This window comes from Sabethes cyaneus, chromosome 1 (assembly GCF_943734655.1).
Source record: "Sabethes cyaneus chromosome 1, idSabCyanKW18_F2, whole genome shotgun sequence".
Classification (NCBI taxonomy): Eukaryota; Metazoa; Arthropoda; class Insecta; order Diptera; family Culicidae; genus Sabethes; species Sabethes cyaneus.
In genome coordinates, this window is record NC_071353.1 from 10,463,196 (window position 1) to 10,479,312 (window position 16,117).

General features: G+C 38.6%; 1 protein-coding gene across 1 annotated transcript in view; it reads right to left on the minus strand.

The window, feature by feature from the left end:
* Window positions 1–6,949: 6,949 nt before the first annotated feature.
* Window positions 6,950–16,117, minus strand: part of LOC128732995 (calexcitin-1-like) — a 106,879-nt gene continuing 97,711 nt past the window's right edge. The window contains exon 7 of the mRNA XM_053826514.1: window positions 6,950–7,060. Coding sequence (XP_053682489.1) covers window positions 6,950–7,060 — 111 coding nt within the window. The remainder of the gene's footprint in view (window positions 7,061–16,117) is intronic.

The window sequence follows — 16,117 nt, forward strand, 5'->3', positions numbered from 1 at the left end:
GTCTCCTTGCAAGGCTTGTGAAGCTGGGAGTACTCGCTTCGTTCTGCAAGTGTTTACACTCTTATTTAACACACCGTAGACTAAGTATGAATATGGAGTCCGAGTTTTCCGACTCGGGCTGCTGTACATCTCTGACGTATCACAGGGGACAAACATGGACCACTGCTCTTTTCTCTTTTTTGTAAATGAACTATCAACCCTCCTGCCGATCTGTTTGTGCCGAAGATGTAAAAATCTTTGTGGTAATTACAATGGATTCCGACTGCATTGAACTGCACCGCCTGATAATGATAATAACTAGTACTAAAAATGTTTAAAAAGTTCCCACGAATAGTCCTGTGATTTAGGTGAAAGTCAAACCCAACTGACACTTGGCTGAAAACTCGTTGTAGCACGACGATCGCTCCATTTGCTGCGTGATTTGTCCTTCGAAACGGTACTTAGAGAGCTCGTAGATTAATATGGTTGAGAAGCCATGGACATCAGGATATCAGCTACCAGGATTGCTCGGCACAGATTTCTCCTGGGTGCTAGGGTATCCAGTCCAATAAGCATTAAGCTCGCTCGTATCTTGGTAGCTGGGGCGGGTTGTTCCAAAGCAGGCGCTGGAGGGGGAATCGAATGAATTTGCGTTGTATTTTCTCTAACTGATCAACACCGTTGAAATAATGGGGATTCCAAACCGCCGAACAACATTCCAGCGTCAAACGGACAAGCGTACACTACAAATTCTTCAAGCAATGTACATCGGTGAAGCTTTTCACAGTTCTCATGATTTGGCTAAGACTGTGGGATGCTTTAGCAACGAAGCTGATGTGCTGCTTGTAGGTGAGCTGTGAGTCAAGGAGGACTGACATGCCTAGATGATAGTTGAAAAGGATTGGTCACTTGTTCCTGGAGAACGACACAACTGAACGCTTGTTTATGTTGAACAGCATTCTATTAACGTTACACCATCTAGAAAACTTCTCTAGTTACTGTTGCAGAAACATAGCGTCTTCAACTTGTTTGACCTCGAAATACATCTTAAGATCATCAGCAAAGAAAAACCTGGGTCCCCGCAGCGAAAAGTTTACATCGTTGAAGTACAGCACGAAGGTGAGCGGGCCTACATGACTGCCTTGTGCAATACCGGACGTAGTAATAAACTCGCTGGATAATAATTCTAACATAATTAATTTTAACAGCCACATGCTGATCAGACAAATATGACTTCAGCCAGAGCAGTAGGGTGCCGCCAAGTCCCATGCTGTCAAGTTTGGCAATCGCAATTTCATGATTTAACTTATTAAAAGCAGCAGAAAGGTCGGTGTAAATCGCACAAGTAGCTGGTAGGCAGCCATGTTTTCGATACCAACATGTTAGCGTTCGTGTAAACGAGAAACCATATATTCGCCACTCTTCACGCAAGTTAGCTCTTCAGCTGTCAGTGGGGCCCACGACTCCTGAGCCCGCCTGATGTTAGCTCTCGTCAACGCAAAGCAAACGAGATAAAGGTGTCAGTTAGTTGAAATTGCATCCGTTTGGAAATGGTTCGACATGGTATCCGTAGCATAAGTAGTAAATGAAAGGAGATATTCGTCGTGCTTGATCGTCGTGACATGAATCCATGTTGAAAATCGTCGATGAATTGCTTACAATGGTAGAACACTGGTTCCAAAATTCGAACTTTTTCGAATAGCTTGGATGCCGCACACAAAGCGGCGATACCTCGATAATTATCGATGTCCTTTTTATCGCCTTTCTTATGAACCGGAACCATAAACGCCGTTTTCCATAGCGTCGAAAAAATGCCGGTAGACAGAGACAAATTGTAAAGATGACGAAGAGAAGCAACTAAACCTGTGGTGCATTTCTTGAGAAGAATAGCGGGTATCCCGTCCGGTCCAACGGAGGCTTCATTTCGGAGACAGCTTTTAGGATCATAGCATCGCTCACATTATTAACATCCAAAGAAAGCCCAGAAAGCGGAACATTGTTTGCAGCCAAGGAGATTTGGTCAGCTGGCAGTGAACTTCTCGGAGGAAAGCTTACAATTTTCATCTGCATTCGTTCCCGTTTAGTCTCTGTACCTCATTGCGGAAGGTAGATCGAATTCTTTCCTTTGCTAGTTGAAGTATCTTCAAAACGAGTGCGGTGCTATTTTCAGTTTACTCTGTATATTACACAAGTAATTCGCATAACACCGTGACTCGTACGCTTGTATGCATTGTTTATCTGCCTGTAAAGATCACGCAGTAATAGACCACCATATTTTGAGAGCCTTCTTAGAGCTGCTCTTTTCGATGTTTTCTAGCGTCGCAACTCTGCAGTCTGCCAAGTCTGCTCCATTTGACAGATGGAGGTGTGCGTTTAGAATCATAATTTAGAAGCATGATTGAGGATATACGAGAAAGTCTGAACAGCAATATTGACATGGTTATAGTCTAGAATCTCGTTACAATCTCAAAGTGCTTCATCCAATTGGTATAATTCGTTTAATAGTGTTCTAACTTAGGCGTGTAGCCTATTACGCATACGCATGTTATGCATAATGGACGTTAGGCATAATGGACGTTAAGCTTAATAGACGATATGAATAACGTGCCGAAGGTATAATGTATGGTGGGCATAACGGAAGATTACCTACGAATGGCCGAACCACAAAAAGCTGAATCTACAATGGACGAAATTACAAATGGCGCAGTAGATCTAATGGCCGAATCAAAGTGGCCGAAACATGAATGGCCGAATCGCGAATTCCCGAATGTCATAGAAAATATTTGTGGTCATCGATCTGCTCAAATGTTGGGTATATACTGTCCTTACTCACTATCGCTCGTTCGGACTCAATTAAGAAATAGTCCCTACTAGTTTTTTTTTTGGAAAGTGCGAAAGTGATGCGAAAGTGCGAAAGTGCAAAGAATGATAAATTGGTTAAACTGGAAAGTTTTGGTATACATGCCAAAACAATATTGGGTCGTTCAATGGCAGATAGGGCTCGCACCCACGTTCTTTTGGTCGGTACCCGAATGTTTTACTGACTAAACTCCTGCCGCGCCCCTATATATAAAGTGGTTTAATACCTAGTTTTTGGTTTTATTCTCCCAATTTTATCATTCCACATCTGCACCATACACACACACACTCACACACACACACACACACACACACACACACACACACACACACACACACACACACACACACACACACACACACACACACACACACACACACACACACACACACACACACACACACACACACACACACACACACACACACACACACACACACACACACACACACACACACACACACACACACACACACACTCACACTCACACACACACACACACTCACACACACACACACACACACACACACACACACACACACACACACACACACACACACACACACACACACACACACACACACACACACACACACACACACACACACACACACACACACACACACACACACACACACACACGCACACGCCTCGGCGACTGTAATTTTTCTATGATTGCTCTTTGTTTCAGTCGGCTAAGCCAACTAGGGCGACATCCATTTAGTACGTCACGCAAAATTTGACCAAAATTAACCCCCCTTTGTCACACCTTCATGACCCGCCCTGCAATAGTACGTCAGGTCACATTCACCCCCCCCCCCACCCCCCACCCCCTTCACCAACAATAAAGTTAAGTAAACTTTATATTTGAAGTTATCATTTCAATTCACTACAATTAATTCATCAAATAACAAAAATGAACTTCAACAAATAAAGAAAGGTAAAATTTTGAGGTTATTCGCCATCGCTCTCCGGAATTTCGGAGTACTTTGCGTCATTTTGATCGATCCACTTAAATTCGTCTGATCCGGTTGGAAGAACCAAGACTTCCTGCTGACGTCTTGCAGCAATACGCTTTCGCAATACGACGCGAAATATTGTCCGCAAATGACACAAACTCTGTCCTTCAAGAAGCTTTTGAATGGGATACAGTATAGGCTCTACGAAAGAACCTTAAAACCAGCCTTGGATTTCGGTATGATTGCATTCAGCACGAATTAAATTAAAAATAAAATAAAAATATCGAAAGGAAACATTGCCCTTAGCCTTCCGTAACCCATCAGGAGTTTGTGCGTCTACTATTGGCGGTGATAAAAATCTTTTAGCAGGACGGTACTGAAGGAGCTCCTCTGTGGTGTCAGTGTTCATAGTAGACGAATAAATGAGTCCTGCTCACACACATATGTTGAAAATAAAAACTTGTCATTCAAAAAATGTAACTATTTGTGTTAAAATACTTCAGTTCGTTAATTATACAGAAGCCTTCAATAGTTGTATCTTAAAATGACGGCTAAATTATAATTCTCTAATTATAATTATAAAAAAATTTCATGTGACGTCACGCAGCTTCACAAACCGTCACGATCTAGTCAGCCCCCCCCCCCTTAAGACCGTAGCGTACTCTATGGAAGGCCCCTAGTCAGTAAACCTATAAAAATGCATGCACCTAAATTTTTCTGGACCTGATTTCCACGGATTAGCTACGAATGGTCAAAGCATTCGGTTATTTGTATCAAGAATGGCCGAAACGCAAATGGCCAAAATAACAAATGGCATAATAAATCTAATGGCCGAATGTTATGTTCGACCGAAAATAATCGCTGCCTTCAACCTGCACAACTGATGGGTATATCCAGTCCTTACTCGCTGCCTCTCGTTCGGACTCTGCTAAGGTTCAGCTAATAATCTCAACCTAGGAAGTGAACCCAGGAAAGTGTATGCACCTAAATAAACGTGGCTTTTGCGGGAACGCTGCCCCCCTGCAGTGGCCGGCGCTTCCAAGGGTGGGTCACCGGCGAACACTGGCGGCTTGCGGTCGTCTCGGCCTGAATCATCCGAAAACATTTACTACTGACACGGAAAATAGTTGAAAAAATCTATTTAAAATGTGTGAATGCTCACAAAACGAATAAAAAAATTGTTAGTGCAGTTGCGACTTCATTAAGTGCTAAACAAAGGCGTTATTGAAGCATTTTTTTTGCTTTGTAGTAATTAGTCCAAATTCTATTTCGGTTTTTTGTGACAGTTGTTGAAATTCGTCCATTTGGATTTCGGCAATTTGTTATTCGGCCATTTGTGTTTAGGCCATTCGGTACCAGCTCGATTACTGCACCTTATAATGAACGTAACTAATCTGTGCTTACGAGAAAGAAAGAAGTTCCAATCATCTATACTCGACTGTTTGTAACACAATAGTAGTTTAGGAAATGTCTTTTCCTTCATTATGTGAAAGTTTTCTAATACGCATGGAAATATCTTTCGATTGTTTTGATGATAGCTTAAACAGCATAATATAGACCTTAAATATAGACATTATTTTTATCAATATTATTCGAAAAAATCGTTTTCTGATTTCGGCCAGATTCTGCTAGGGGTAAGGGGTTCTGTCGTTCGTGATTCGGCGAAATACAATTTCGGCGTTCTGTAACAGTTGTTGGAATTCGACGATTTGTTATTCGACCATTCGGTATCAACGCGGTGAGTCGATGCGAGATCTAGGGAAAACTAACAAGGTAGACCTAGAAAAGCGAATAGACCTAGACAGATGTGGGGGGCAGACCATGATTAATGCAAACGAAACTGGTTGACACTAAGTGTGGCAAAATGCAATAAGTTTTTACTGCATTAAAAGCCCAATTCTATTCAACAATCAGTTCATTATGCCTAACGTTCGTATGCCTATCGTCCGAATACCTAACGTCGCGCATCCCTAACTCTGCTAAGCTCTGCTAAGAGAAAAGGAGGTTAAAAAAACTGCGCACTGTGAGAAGCGTCCGAAGTCCTGAAGGTGCTTTTGAGAGCAATATTTTCAGATCAGTTTAAGGACTGCTGCGGTAAAGAAATGACTCAACCTCATGCAGCACACCTTGCCCGAATGCTGGTCGGAGACGCTTTTGTCATGAATTTTGAACTATCAGCCATCTAATAACCTGCTCAGTTTTATTAAGATTAGAAATTGCTGGGTATGTCTTTGGATTCATTTTACAACTGCTTTTTGGCATCCAATTTACCAATATCTATATTTTTATCTCTCCCCTGAAAATGAAAATCGTTCGAAAATCGTGCTTAAAAGAGTGATGATCTTTGGTTCACATTCACCACCCCCACCCGCCACCCCCTTGCTTTTCCCACTGTTTGCTCTGTCGAAAAACAAAAACTAGAAGGAAAGATAAAGCGCACCACCTGCAGGGACGGCCGGTGCCGATGCTGCTGCTGCTGGCTGAGTCAAGCACTGACTGTGGCGAAAGACTCGTTGTTTGGAGCATGATTTATCATATTCCGCGCAGCACTATTTATTATAATCACGTCCTCTCGGTGAACCGTTTTTCTTCACGTTTTCCCGCCGCGCTCCGTCCGTCCGCTGCGCTGCACAGTGTTGACGTGCATTCCCGCACGCCATCACGTAAGCCTTCTATATATTCATGACGCGATCTCAGCACGGAGCATGCAAGGAGAACAAAACGAAGAAAAACACATTCAACAGAACTGACACTAAACCGATTATCCCTGACTACTGGCTGCAGCGACATCTGCCGGCACCGCTGCCAGATGATTGATGCTTTATTTTTCTTTTCTGAAGGGCCTACTGATGAGGAGAAGACATCCGACGCGCCAGACACGCATGTCCGTGCAGATGCTCTCAGCTGTCAGATTGCCGTCAGTGCAAGTTCCGTCCAAAATAGGCTTGATCTGTGTTTGTTTCTTTAATGATGCATAAGCTCAACGCTAGTGGAAAAAACGAACGCAACGCGCTAGACAATTCGCTAGAAGTTCCAATGAGGAGAAAATTGAAAAAATTTTGTTCACTCTACTGACTGGCAAATATCGTATTTTTGGTTTACTCTTACTACGGCTGAAGCTGGAAATGACGGTGATGCGCCCACAGCTGCGTTAAAACGACGTTTTGCCAAAAATGAAGTTTCCGGGCGCCGCCGGATCGTCGGTCGAAAAGTATTCACGCCACAACTCGGCGAATTGATCCCGATTGACCTCCTCTGCGCCCTGCGAACGAGAAAAAAATAGAACCAAAATTTAAAAAATAAAGCTGTTACAGGAAAGCACGCATCAGTAAAATAACAGAACGATTTAATTGAATTCTTTTTCGAATTTTAGATTTTTTCCCCAAATACCATAAGCCAGTTGTGGGAGTCTTTTTCAATGTCGAATGACGTAGCAGCACCACCGGTTTTCCTAGCTCTAGCCAGTGAAATATTTGGCATTCGGCCAACTGGGCCACCACTGGACTAGATGGACCCTGCCAGAAAGGACACTAGATAGTGGTTCAACTCTAACCAAGCAATCGAGTCACTAAACGGCACCGACCGAATGCAATGCGATGGTTGGGCGATCCGGTTATTTTAATGAAAATTCAATAAATATTTATCATGTGCTCAGAATCACGCCCAGGGTTAACCGCTGGCTACCAAAGCGATCCGGTAGCACATGCCAAACGTCCGACAAGGGAGACAAATTTAAAAGTCTATTTGAAGGTGTATTTAACCCGGTTCGAATCCATGCGGTCCGATTTGGATCGATTTCGTGTGAGCATGGGCCTGTTGGTTGGCCACACAGATGACCACGTTTCCGTGCCAGCCCATGCACTGTTGTCAGAGGAAAACACAGTTTTTTTTGACACTAATTCTAACAGATCGGTATTGGAAGCTAGGCTACCAAGGATTCGGAATTCGCCCTTTTTTTCGTCAGACAAGTGGGCATCTGAAAGCTGTATTTTACCTTTCAAACCGAAATGTACGCTTTGAAAACAGCAAAAACGAATTGATTTGCGTACGTTTAATTTAGAGTCGTTTTTATTCGTTTTCATCCATCCACCAGACCACATGATCAGGATGCGGATACTAGTATTCATTGAATTAATTTCGCTTTTCTCACATGGAAGTCGGAATTTTTGTCACAACAGAGAGCATTTAAAGCCATTTGTGCACCACACTTTACATTTCAAATGTGTCCATTTGTGTCAAACTTTCCAATCTGACTGAAACACATTAAGTAACAGTCATTGTCACTAGCGTGCTCAGGCATAAACAAACGGAGGGGCCTGGCAAATCGACTAGTGGTAGGATGACGAATCTATTATTACTTGTAACAAAAATACTGGCCGATTGAATTGAAAACTCTGGCCTTTCTGATGCCATTGGATTTAAAATCGAAGTTGAAATCGGACCAGAAATTAGACATAAATTTGGACTAATTTGTCCATGAAGCTTGGTTTCAAATTGCACTGGAAATATTTTAATATTGGATTTGCCTAACCTAAATTTGGAGACCTAAATTTGGAGTTATTTGGACTGGAAGTTTTATTTGGAAATAGTCATAAAATCGGACTTAAAAAAGAATTTGAAATTTTTATTTGAGGTTTGGACTTGAAATTTTACTTTAAATAGGAATTGGACTTGAAAGTGGATTTGAAATTAAAGTTGAAATTCGACATAAAATTGGATTTGAAATAATGTTCGAAATTGAACCTAAAATTGGACTTGAAATTGGACGTAAATTAGATCTACATTGGTCTGGACATACGACGTGGAATTGAAATCAGTGTTAAATTAGACTTGAAATCGGGCTTAATAATGAACATTCAATTTGCCTTGAAATTGAACTTGACAGTGGACATTAAATTGAACTTGAATTTGGATATGAACACGAAATTAAACACGAAGCTTTATTTAAAATTAGGATTGACATATTTCGTCTGACTCTCTCACACGTTTAACCTCTTATCTGTTCCAGTAATTAAATAAAAAAATACTTAATTGGAAAAGTTTTCTTTTTTATTTAATTTCAGGTTTCGTATTCTACTGGGACGCTTCAAAAACTTCTGTCTCTTTTCATTTCCTTTTTTCTCAATTGTAGTCTCTTTTTACACTATTTTTGTTTTTCTTCTTTACTGTACCATGTTATAGATATTTGTTACCTTCTTTTTTCCTGTTTTTTCCTTCCGCTTTTCGGCTTTTTCTACTGTCTTTCTTTTTTCTGTTCCGTGTCTTCTCTTTTATTGTTCCGATTTTCTTCGTTTCCTGTTCCATTTTTTTATTTTCAGTCCTGTTTTTCACGCATTTTTTCGTAAGTTTTTAGGCCATTATAAATATTTTATAAAGATTTTGTCTTTCCGGTGTTGGGCCACTGAAGGGGGGAGGCGAAAAAAAAAAGAGATTTTTTTGTTTGAGCAAAAAAAATATTGATTTTAGGCATTTTTGCTTAAAGTTGGAACGTGAAAACCATATCTATTCTTGCTTTTAATATATACGTTATTATTTTCCATGCAAAAATCTACGAAAAAAGACAAAAACGAAAGAAAAATTTTTCGGTCAATTTTCGGCAATTCCGTTGTTCGAATGTCCATTTCTGTTTCGTGCTAGAAGCATTAATTCAATTCGTACACTCATTTTTCTTGTTTTTCAAGCTGAAGAACCCACAGACAATTGATTTTATGAATAAAAATTAATTCATATCCTACAAATTATTTTTTTGCCCTCCGATTTTTCAAGCCAATTTCCAGGGGGGGGGTGGTGGTGGTTGACAAAAACTTTCAAAATTATTTGCAATGGCCTTATTCGTTTTCCATCTCTTCTCTTCACTCATTCATCCCGTTATTCGTCTACTTTCCCATTGCTCTCCAGTTTTCATTTTTATGTCCCATTTTCATCTTTTTCTCCTGTTTTATCGTTTTTGGTTAGCCCGTTTTTCCTGTTTTTCTTTTCTTTTTCTCTGTCCAATCTTCCCATCTCATCCCCATATTTTCCCATCTTTCTCCTTTTATATCCTGTTTGACCTCTTATTACCGTTCACTTGGTTCCCTCTGTCGTTTTTTGTTTTCCCTACTCTCTTTCACTATTCTCTTTTCCCTTTTAGTTTCTCTTGTTTTCTGTTCCGTTTTCCTTTTCTCCGTTTACATTCTTTTGCTTCCCTGTATTCGCACCTTTTATACCACGGTTTTTTGCTGTTCCATTTTTCCTCCATTGTCTCGTTTTCCCTCCTTTTCTTTCTTGTTTTTCTGTTTACTGTTCCTGTCCCGTTTGACACCATTTTCAGTCCCAATTTTCCTCTGGGTTTTCTCTGTTCTATTCCGTTTTTCACCTTTTCCTTCCATTTCCAAGCTCGTTTTACCCCTTTGCCGGTCTTGGTTTTCGTTTTTATTTTCTCTGTTTTCGTCTGTTCAATTCTTCCTATTACTATGTTTATATCCTTTTCTGTCACGTTTTGTTTTTCCTTTTAACCCCTTTGCCATCTCTTTTAATTTTTTTCCTTCATTGTCCTCTATTTCTGTTTCGCGTTTCTCAATTTTCCTGCTACCCTGTTTTCTCCTTTTCTGTTTAGTTTTTCCTGATTTTCTTTTCGTTTTACGCGTTTTCTTTATCACTTTTCCTTCTTTTCTTTAATTTTTCTTCCTTTCTTTTCCTTTCGCCCAACTTTTCAGCCTAATGTCCTCTTTGTTGGCCTTGTTTTTCCTTTTTGTCTCCCGTTTACTACTTTACCGCCTTTTTCTCCTTTAACGTCACGTCTTACCTCCCATTTCACAGTGGGCAGAACCGCCGGAAAAAACGGATCTTTTTGTTGCCGCTGTTTTTAAGGAGTAAAAAGTGCCTTATGTAAAAAATCACGAGAAATCAATTGGCGATGGTCTCAACGCGCGAAAATGACGGGAAGTAGCCTATTTTGCCCCTTCCACCCCTATTAGTTAAGAGTTTTGAAAGAATCATGTATAAACCCTATCTAATTTGAGATTCTATGATAAGGAAAAAAAAGAAGAATGTTGGGAAAAACGTATATTTACAATTTTATTTTAATACAACATAATCTAGAAGTCCGTTTTGTCCCATTTTACTTAAGATTTTTTGTACTACAGGCAAAATGCCAATTCAATACTTTTACCAGAGATTTTCAAGAAGGCATGCCAGTTGGGAAGATTGAAAAAGTCAGAAGACCGAAAAAAAGTCGTAAGGAAATGTTTTGCCTTGTTTTTCCTTACAACTTGTACTAAAATCTGAGAAAGTATTGATAGGAAAACAAGCAACTTTAAAAGTGTTACGATTTCGTTCAAATTTGGTGTGTTTGTTCCAAGTTAAAAATTTTTAGACCCATATTTTTTTATTGGACGCTTAGGGGTACCCCGAGTTGGGGTGATCACAAATATCGTCATACTTTCCGATTTTATTTTAGGCCATTGCAAATAATTACAAAAATTTTTGTCCAACAAGCATAACATTCCCTTACACGACATTTTTTGTGAAAAGCTTGATCGCCGTTCGATCTTTTGACTTTTTCAACCTTCCCAACTCACAGTGTTCAAAATACCGTTATTAAAAAATAAAATTGGCCATTTAAACAGAAAATGCCAGTTGGTTTGTATTGCTAACCTACACCTCTGAGCCAATTTTTAAAAAAGCGATCGACGGAGTTTTGAGTTACGCCGTTTTAAAGTTTTAAAGAGCAGATTGCTCATACAAAGTAAATAAAAACCTTCAATTACACTTCCAAAATGAACGTATTTGACAGCCTGTATTAATTTTTAATGCAACATATGCACATTGCCGACCATTTTAGGAGTTTTACGCTGTATTGGGATTAACCGGAAACGTTCCGGATTAAGTTATCGCTGTGGGAAATAGCCAGTATCGAACATGAAGAAATACTTATCGTGTCGCATGATTACGCCAGAATGAAATTACGCCTGAAAAAAAAACTAGATCACTGATAGTCAGATTACTACCTAGCGCCACATTGGTTATATAAGGACAAGTTCCGGGGACTTCCGGGAACAACCAGACCAGTGGCCAGTTTTGTCCATAAACAAAAACTTACCGTGCGGCACCTTAAATCACACTAGAATTCAATAACTAGATCAATGAAAGCCAAATTTGCTATCTAGGCTCAGCTTTGGTCATATCTGGACATATTTGGGGGACTCCGGAAAATCCTAGGAAATGACCAATTTCGAACATGAACAAAAACTCATCATACGACACCTTAAATCACACTAAAACTTTTAAAATATTAATTCAATTCCAAGCCTAATTTCAATTTCGTCTCCAAATTCAAGTCCATTTTGTGTCCCATTTTATGTCCTATTTTATGTACAATTTTATCTCCGATGGAAAGTGCAATTTCAAGTTTATTTACATCCAATTTAATGTCCCATTTAGATCTAATTTCAAGTGTAACTTAATTCCAATTTTGTCTCCAAATTCAAGCCCAATTAATGTCCGATTCCCAGTCCTATTTTGTAACCAATTTCGTCTCCAATTTAAAATCCAGTTTCAAGCTTAAGCCAATTTCAACGCCAATTGTAAGCCTGCTTTAATTTCAATTTTAACCTCGATGTGAAGTTGCAATTTCAAGTCCCATTTTAGGTCCAATTTAAATCCAATTTAAGTCCGATTTTATCTCTGATTTTTAGATAAATTTCAAGTCCAATTTCAAGATCATTATAAATCCAATTTCAATTCTAATTTCAATTTCGTCTCCAAATTGAAGTCCAATTTATTTCCTATTTCATATCCTGTTTTATGCTCAATTTCATATCCGATATGAAGTGCAATTTCAAGTTTATTTACATCCAATGTTATGTCCCATTTTAGGTCCAATTTCAAATCTAATTTAATTCCAATTTCGTCCACGAATTCGAGTCTAAATTATGTCCCACTTCATGCCCTATTGTGATTCCAAATTCAAGTCCAATTTATGTTCGATTTTATCTCTGATTTTAAGACAAATTTCAAGCCCAATTTCAAAATCAATACGAATCCAATTTCAAGTCTAATTTCAATTTCGTCTCCAATTCAAGTCCATTTTATGTCCCATTTCATGTCCTATTTTATGTCCGACTTCATCTCCGATGGGAAGTGCAATTTCAAGTTCATTTACATCCAATTTCATGTCCCATTTAGAACTAATTTCAAGTATAATTTAATTACAATTTCGTCTCCGAATTCAAGTCCAATTTATGTCCGATTCCATGTCCTATTTTGTGTTCAATTTCATCTCCAATTTCAAACCCAATTTTAAATCCAGTTTCAAGCTTAGTATCTGTCCAATTTCAACGCCAATTGTAAGCCTGTTTTAATTTCAATTTTAGCATCGATGTGAAGTGCAATTTCAAGTCCCATTTTAGGTCTAATTTAATTCCAATTTACGTCCGATTTTATCTCTGATTTTAAGACAAATTTCAAATTCAATATGAATCAAATTTCAAGTCTAATTTCAATTTCGTCTCCAAATTGAAGTTCATTTTATGTCCTATTTTATATCCAATTTCATCTCCGATGGAAAGTGCAATTTCAAGTTTATTTACATCCAATTTAATGTCCCATTTAGATCTAATTCCAAGTCTAACTTAATTCCAATTTCGTCTCCAAATTCGAGTCCAATTTATGCCGATTCCATGTCCTATTTTGTGTCCAATTTCATCTCCAATTTAAAATCCAATTTTAAATCCAGTGTCAAGCTTAATATCTGGTCAATTTCAATGCCTATTGTAAGCTTGTTTTAATTTCAATTTTAACCTCGATATGAAGTGCAATTTCAAGTCCAATTTAAATCCAATTTAATTTCGATTTTATCTCTGATTTAAGACAGTTTTCAAGTCCAATTTCAAGATCAATATGAATCCACTTTCAAGTCTAATTTCAATTTCGTCTCCAAATTCAAGTCCATTTTATGTCCCATTTCATGTCCTATTTTAATTCCAAATTCATCTGCGATTTAAAGTCTAATTTATGTCCGATTACATGTTTTATTTTCATCTCCAATTTTGAGTCCAAGTTGAGTTTGAGTTTCAAGCTTAATACCTGTCCAGTTTCAAGGCCAATTGTAAGCCTGTTTTAATTTCAATTTCAACACCGATGTGTGGTGCAATTTCAAGTTTATGTACATTTTCGTGTCCCATTTGGCGACAGTTTTTGAGCTAATGAAAAAGTTGAACGTTTTGTCAGTTCGCTCCGAAGAGTGAGCCGGTGCAGTCGTGTTTATTTGATTTTATTTTATTAGATAGCACAAGTTGTGGAATTTATCCTGGTTGAATTAAGTCGTGTATTAAGTAATTGTGGTAGGCTAATTGGTAGAAAGTGATTTTAAGATGATTAAGAAATTTAAAAAATATATGTGCTTTTTATTCGGTTATTATGAGAAGTGATGAAACGGTGCTGTTCACCAAAAATGGCGTTGGTTGTTTTAGATCGATAGGCGTCTGGTGTTGAAGCGGAAAATATCAGCTAAGTTGTTGTCTCAGAACACTAGTATTGTCATTAAATGACCAAATTTTGGTGGTTGCTGTAGAGTCGATTTTGCAAAGTGAATGCTTACGTAAAGAAATTGTTTCGTGAGGTTTGCATAGCGCTAGTATTCGTTTGCTACGCTGAAGAAAAAAGGAAACAGTGTTAGTGCAAGGCTTTTTCTGATTCTACCTCGGATGTTGGTAGTGTGTTGGTGATGACATTTTTTTATTTGTTTCTTTTCGTGAATCGTGTGGAATGCGCATTGACGTAGAGCGATGACGATGATGACTTTTGCAATAAGCGTTTGCCGGTAACCAATGTATGCGTTTTCGTTTATGTTTAGCAGTAGTGCAGTGTGTGATGTGAATTAGGGTTAGGAGCAAATGAGCGCTAGCAGGTTCGGATGAAGTGGACATGCATGGAGTGGTGGACAAAATTACAACTTTCAAAATGTTTGAACGGAAATTCCAACTGCAGTGCAACAAACTTGACTTTAGTTATAATACATTGTATTATTTACATCTAATATAATATTTATTATATGACTATTATATTATTATACAATATTATATATACGATATACTATTTAATCATAGTGCTATATTCATATTCATATAACTATATTCATATAAATCTATATGCCAATTGTAAAAGGGAGGGGAGGGAGCATCAGGGTATCGAATGAATCAAAGACTGGATGAGGGATGTGGTAACCAGCCCAAGTCATATAAGGTCGGAGAGGATTTTGACGCGCCCTTCTAACACACAAATCATCACGCAAGTTCAGTTTGCACGGCGAAGTTATCTATCGTGTGGCCGGATGTCTATGCTGGAAGGAGTGTCTTATATTCCTGTGGAATCCTGTAAGCGACTTTGATTACAGATCCACCCAAATCCCTTTTAGTCCTTCACGAACAGCATTGACATGAAAGTTGCTGGGTAGATAAATTCGATTCTGCAGTAATTCTACTTGCATACAATGGGAAAGAAACCCTTGAGGTGATGGTGGCTATCCCCATACATACATACATTTTTGTGTCCCATTTGGCGACCCCGTTGGCTCCAAGATATGATGCTGGTCTAACAAGCCAGTCGAATGTTCGAATCTCGGCTGGGCGGTGCTGCTAGATAGAGTCAGTATGATTGTTACACTAGCCCCGTAATTGTCTGTACTCCAACTCAAGTCATTGAAAGACTTTAGGTTAAGTCTTTGAAAGACGTTTAAGCCCAAGGCTTCTATTTTCATGTCCCATTTAGGTCTAATTTCAAGTCTAATTTAATTTCAATATAAGTCTGATTCTATCTCTGATTTTAAGACAAATTTCAAGTTCAATTTTAAGTTCATTATGAATCCAATTTCAAGTCTAATTAAATTCCATTTTCACCTCCGAATTTAGTTCCAAATTATGTCCCATTTCATGTTCTCTTTTAAGTCGAATTTCATTATCTCCGATTAAAGTTAGCATTTCCAAATCTACTTTCAAGTCTACTCTAAGGTCAACACCGATATCAAGTGCGAATTAAAGTTTAATTTACGTCCTATTATATGTCGAAATTCATGTCCCATTTTAGGTCCACTTTCAATTCTAAGTTAATTCGATTTTCTTCTCCAGTTACCAGTCTAATTTCAAGTTCAGTTTCAGTTCCAATGTGTGTCCAATTTTAAGTCTTATTTGCAAGGCAATTTTGCGTTCTATTTCAGTCCCAGTTCAAGTGCTATTTCATGCTCATTTTAATGTCCAATTTGCAGTTTAAGCCCAATTTCAGATAAAACTATAAGTCCACTGATGGGAATTTTTTTTCTCAAAAACATGCTTTGGAAAGGTTG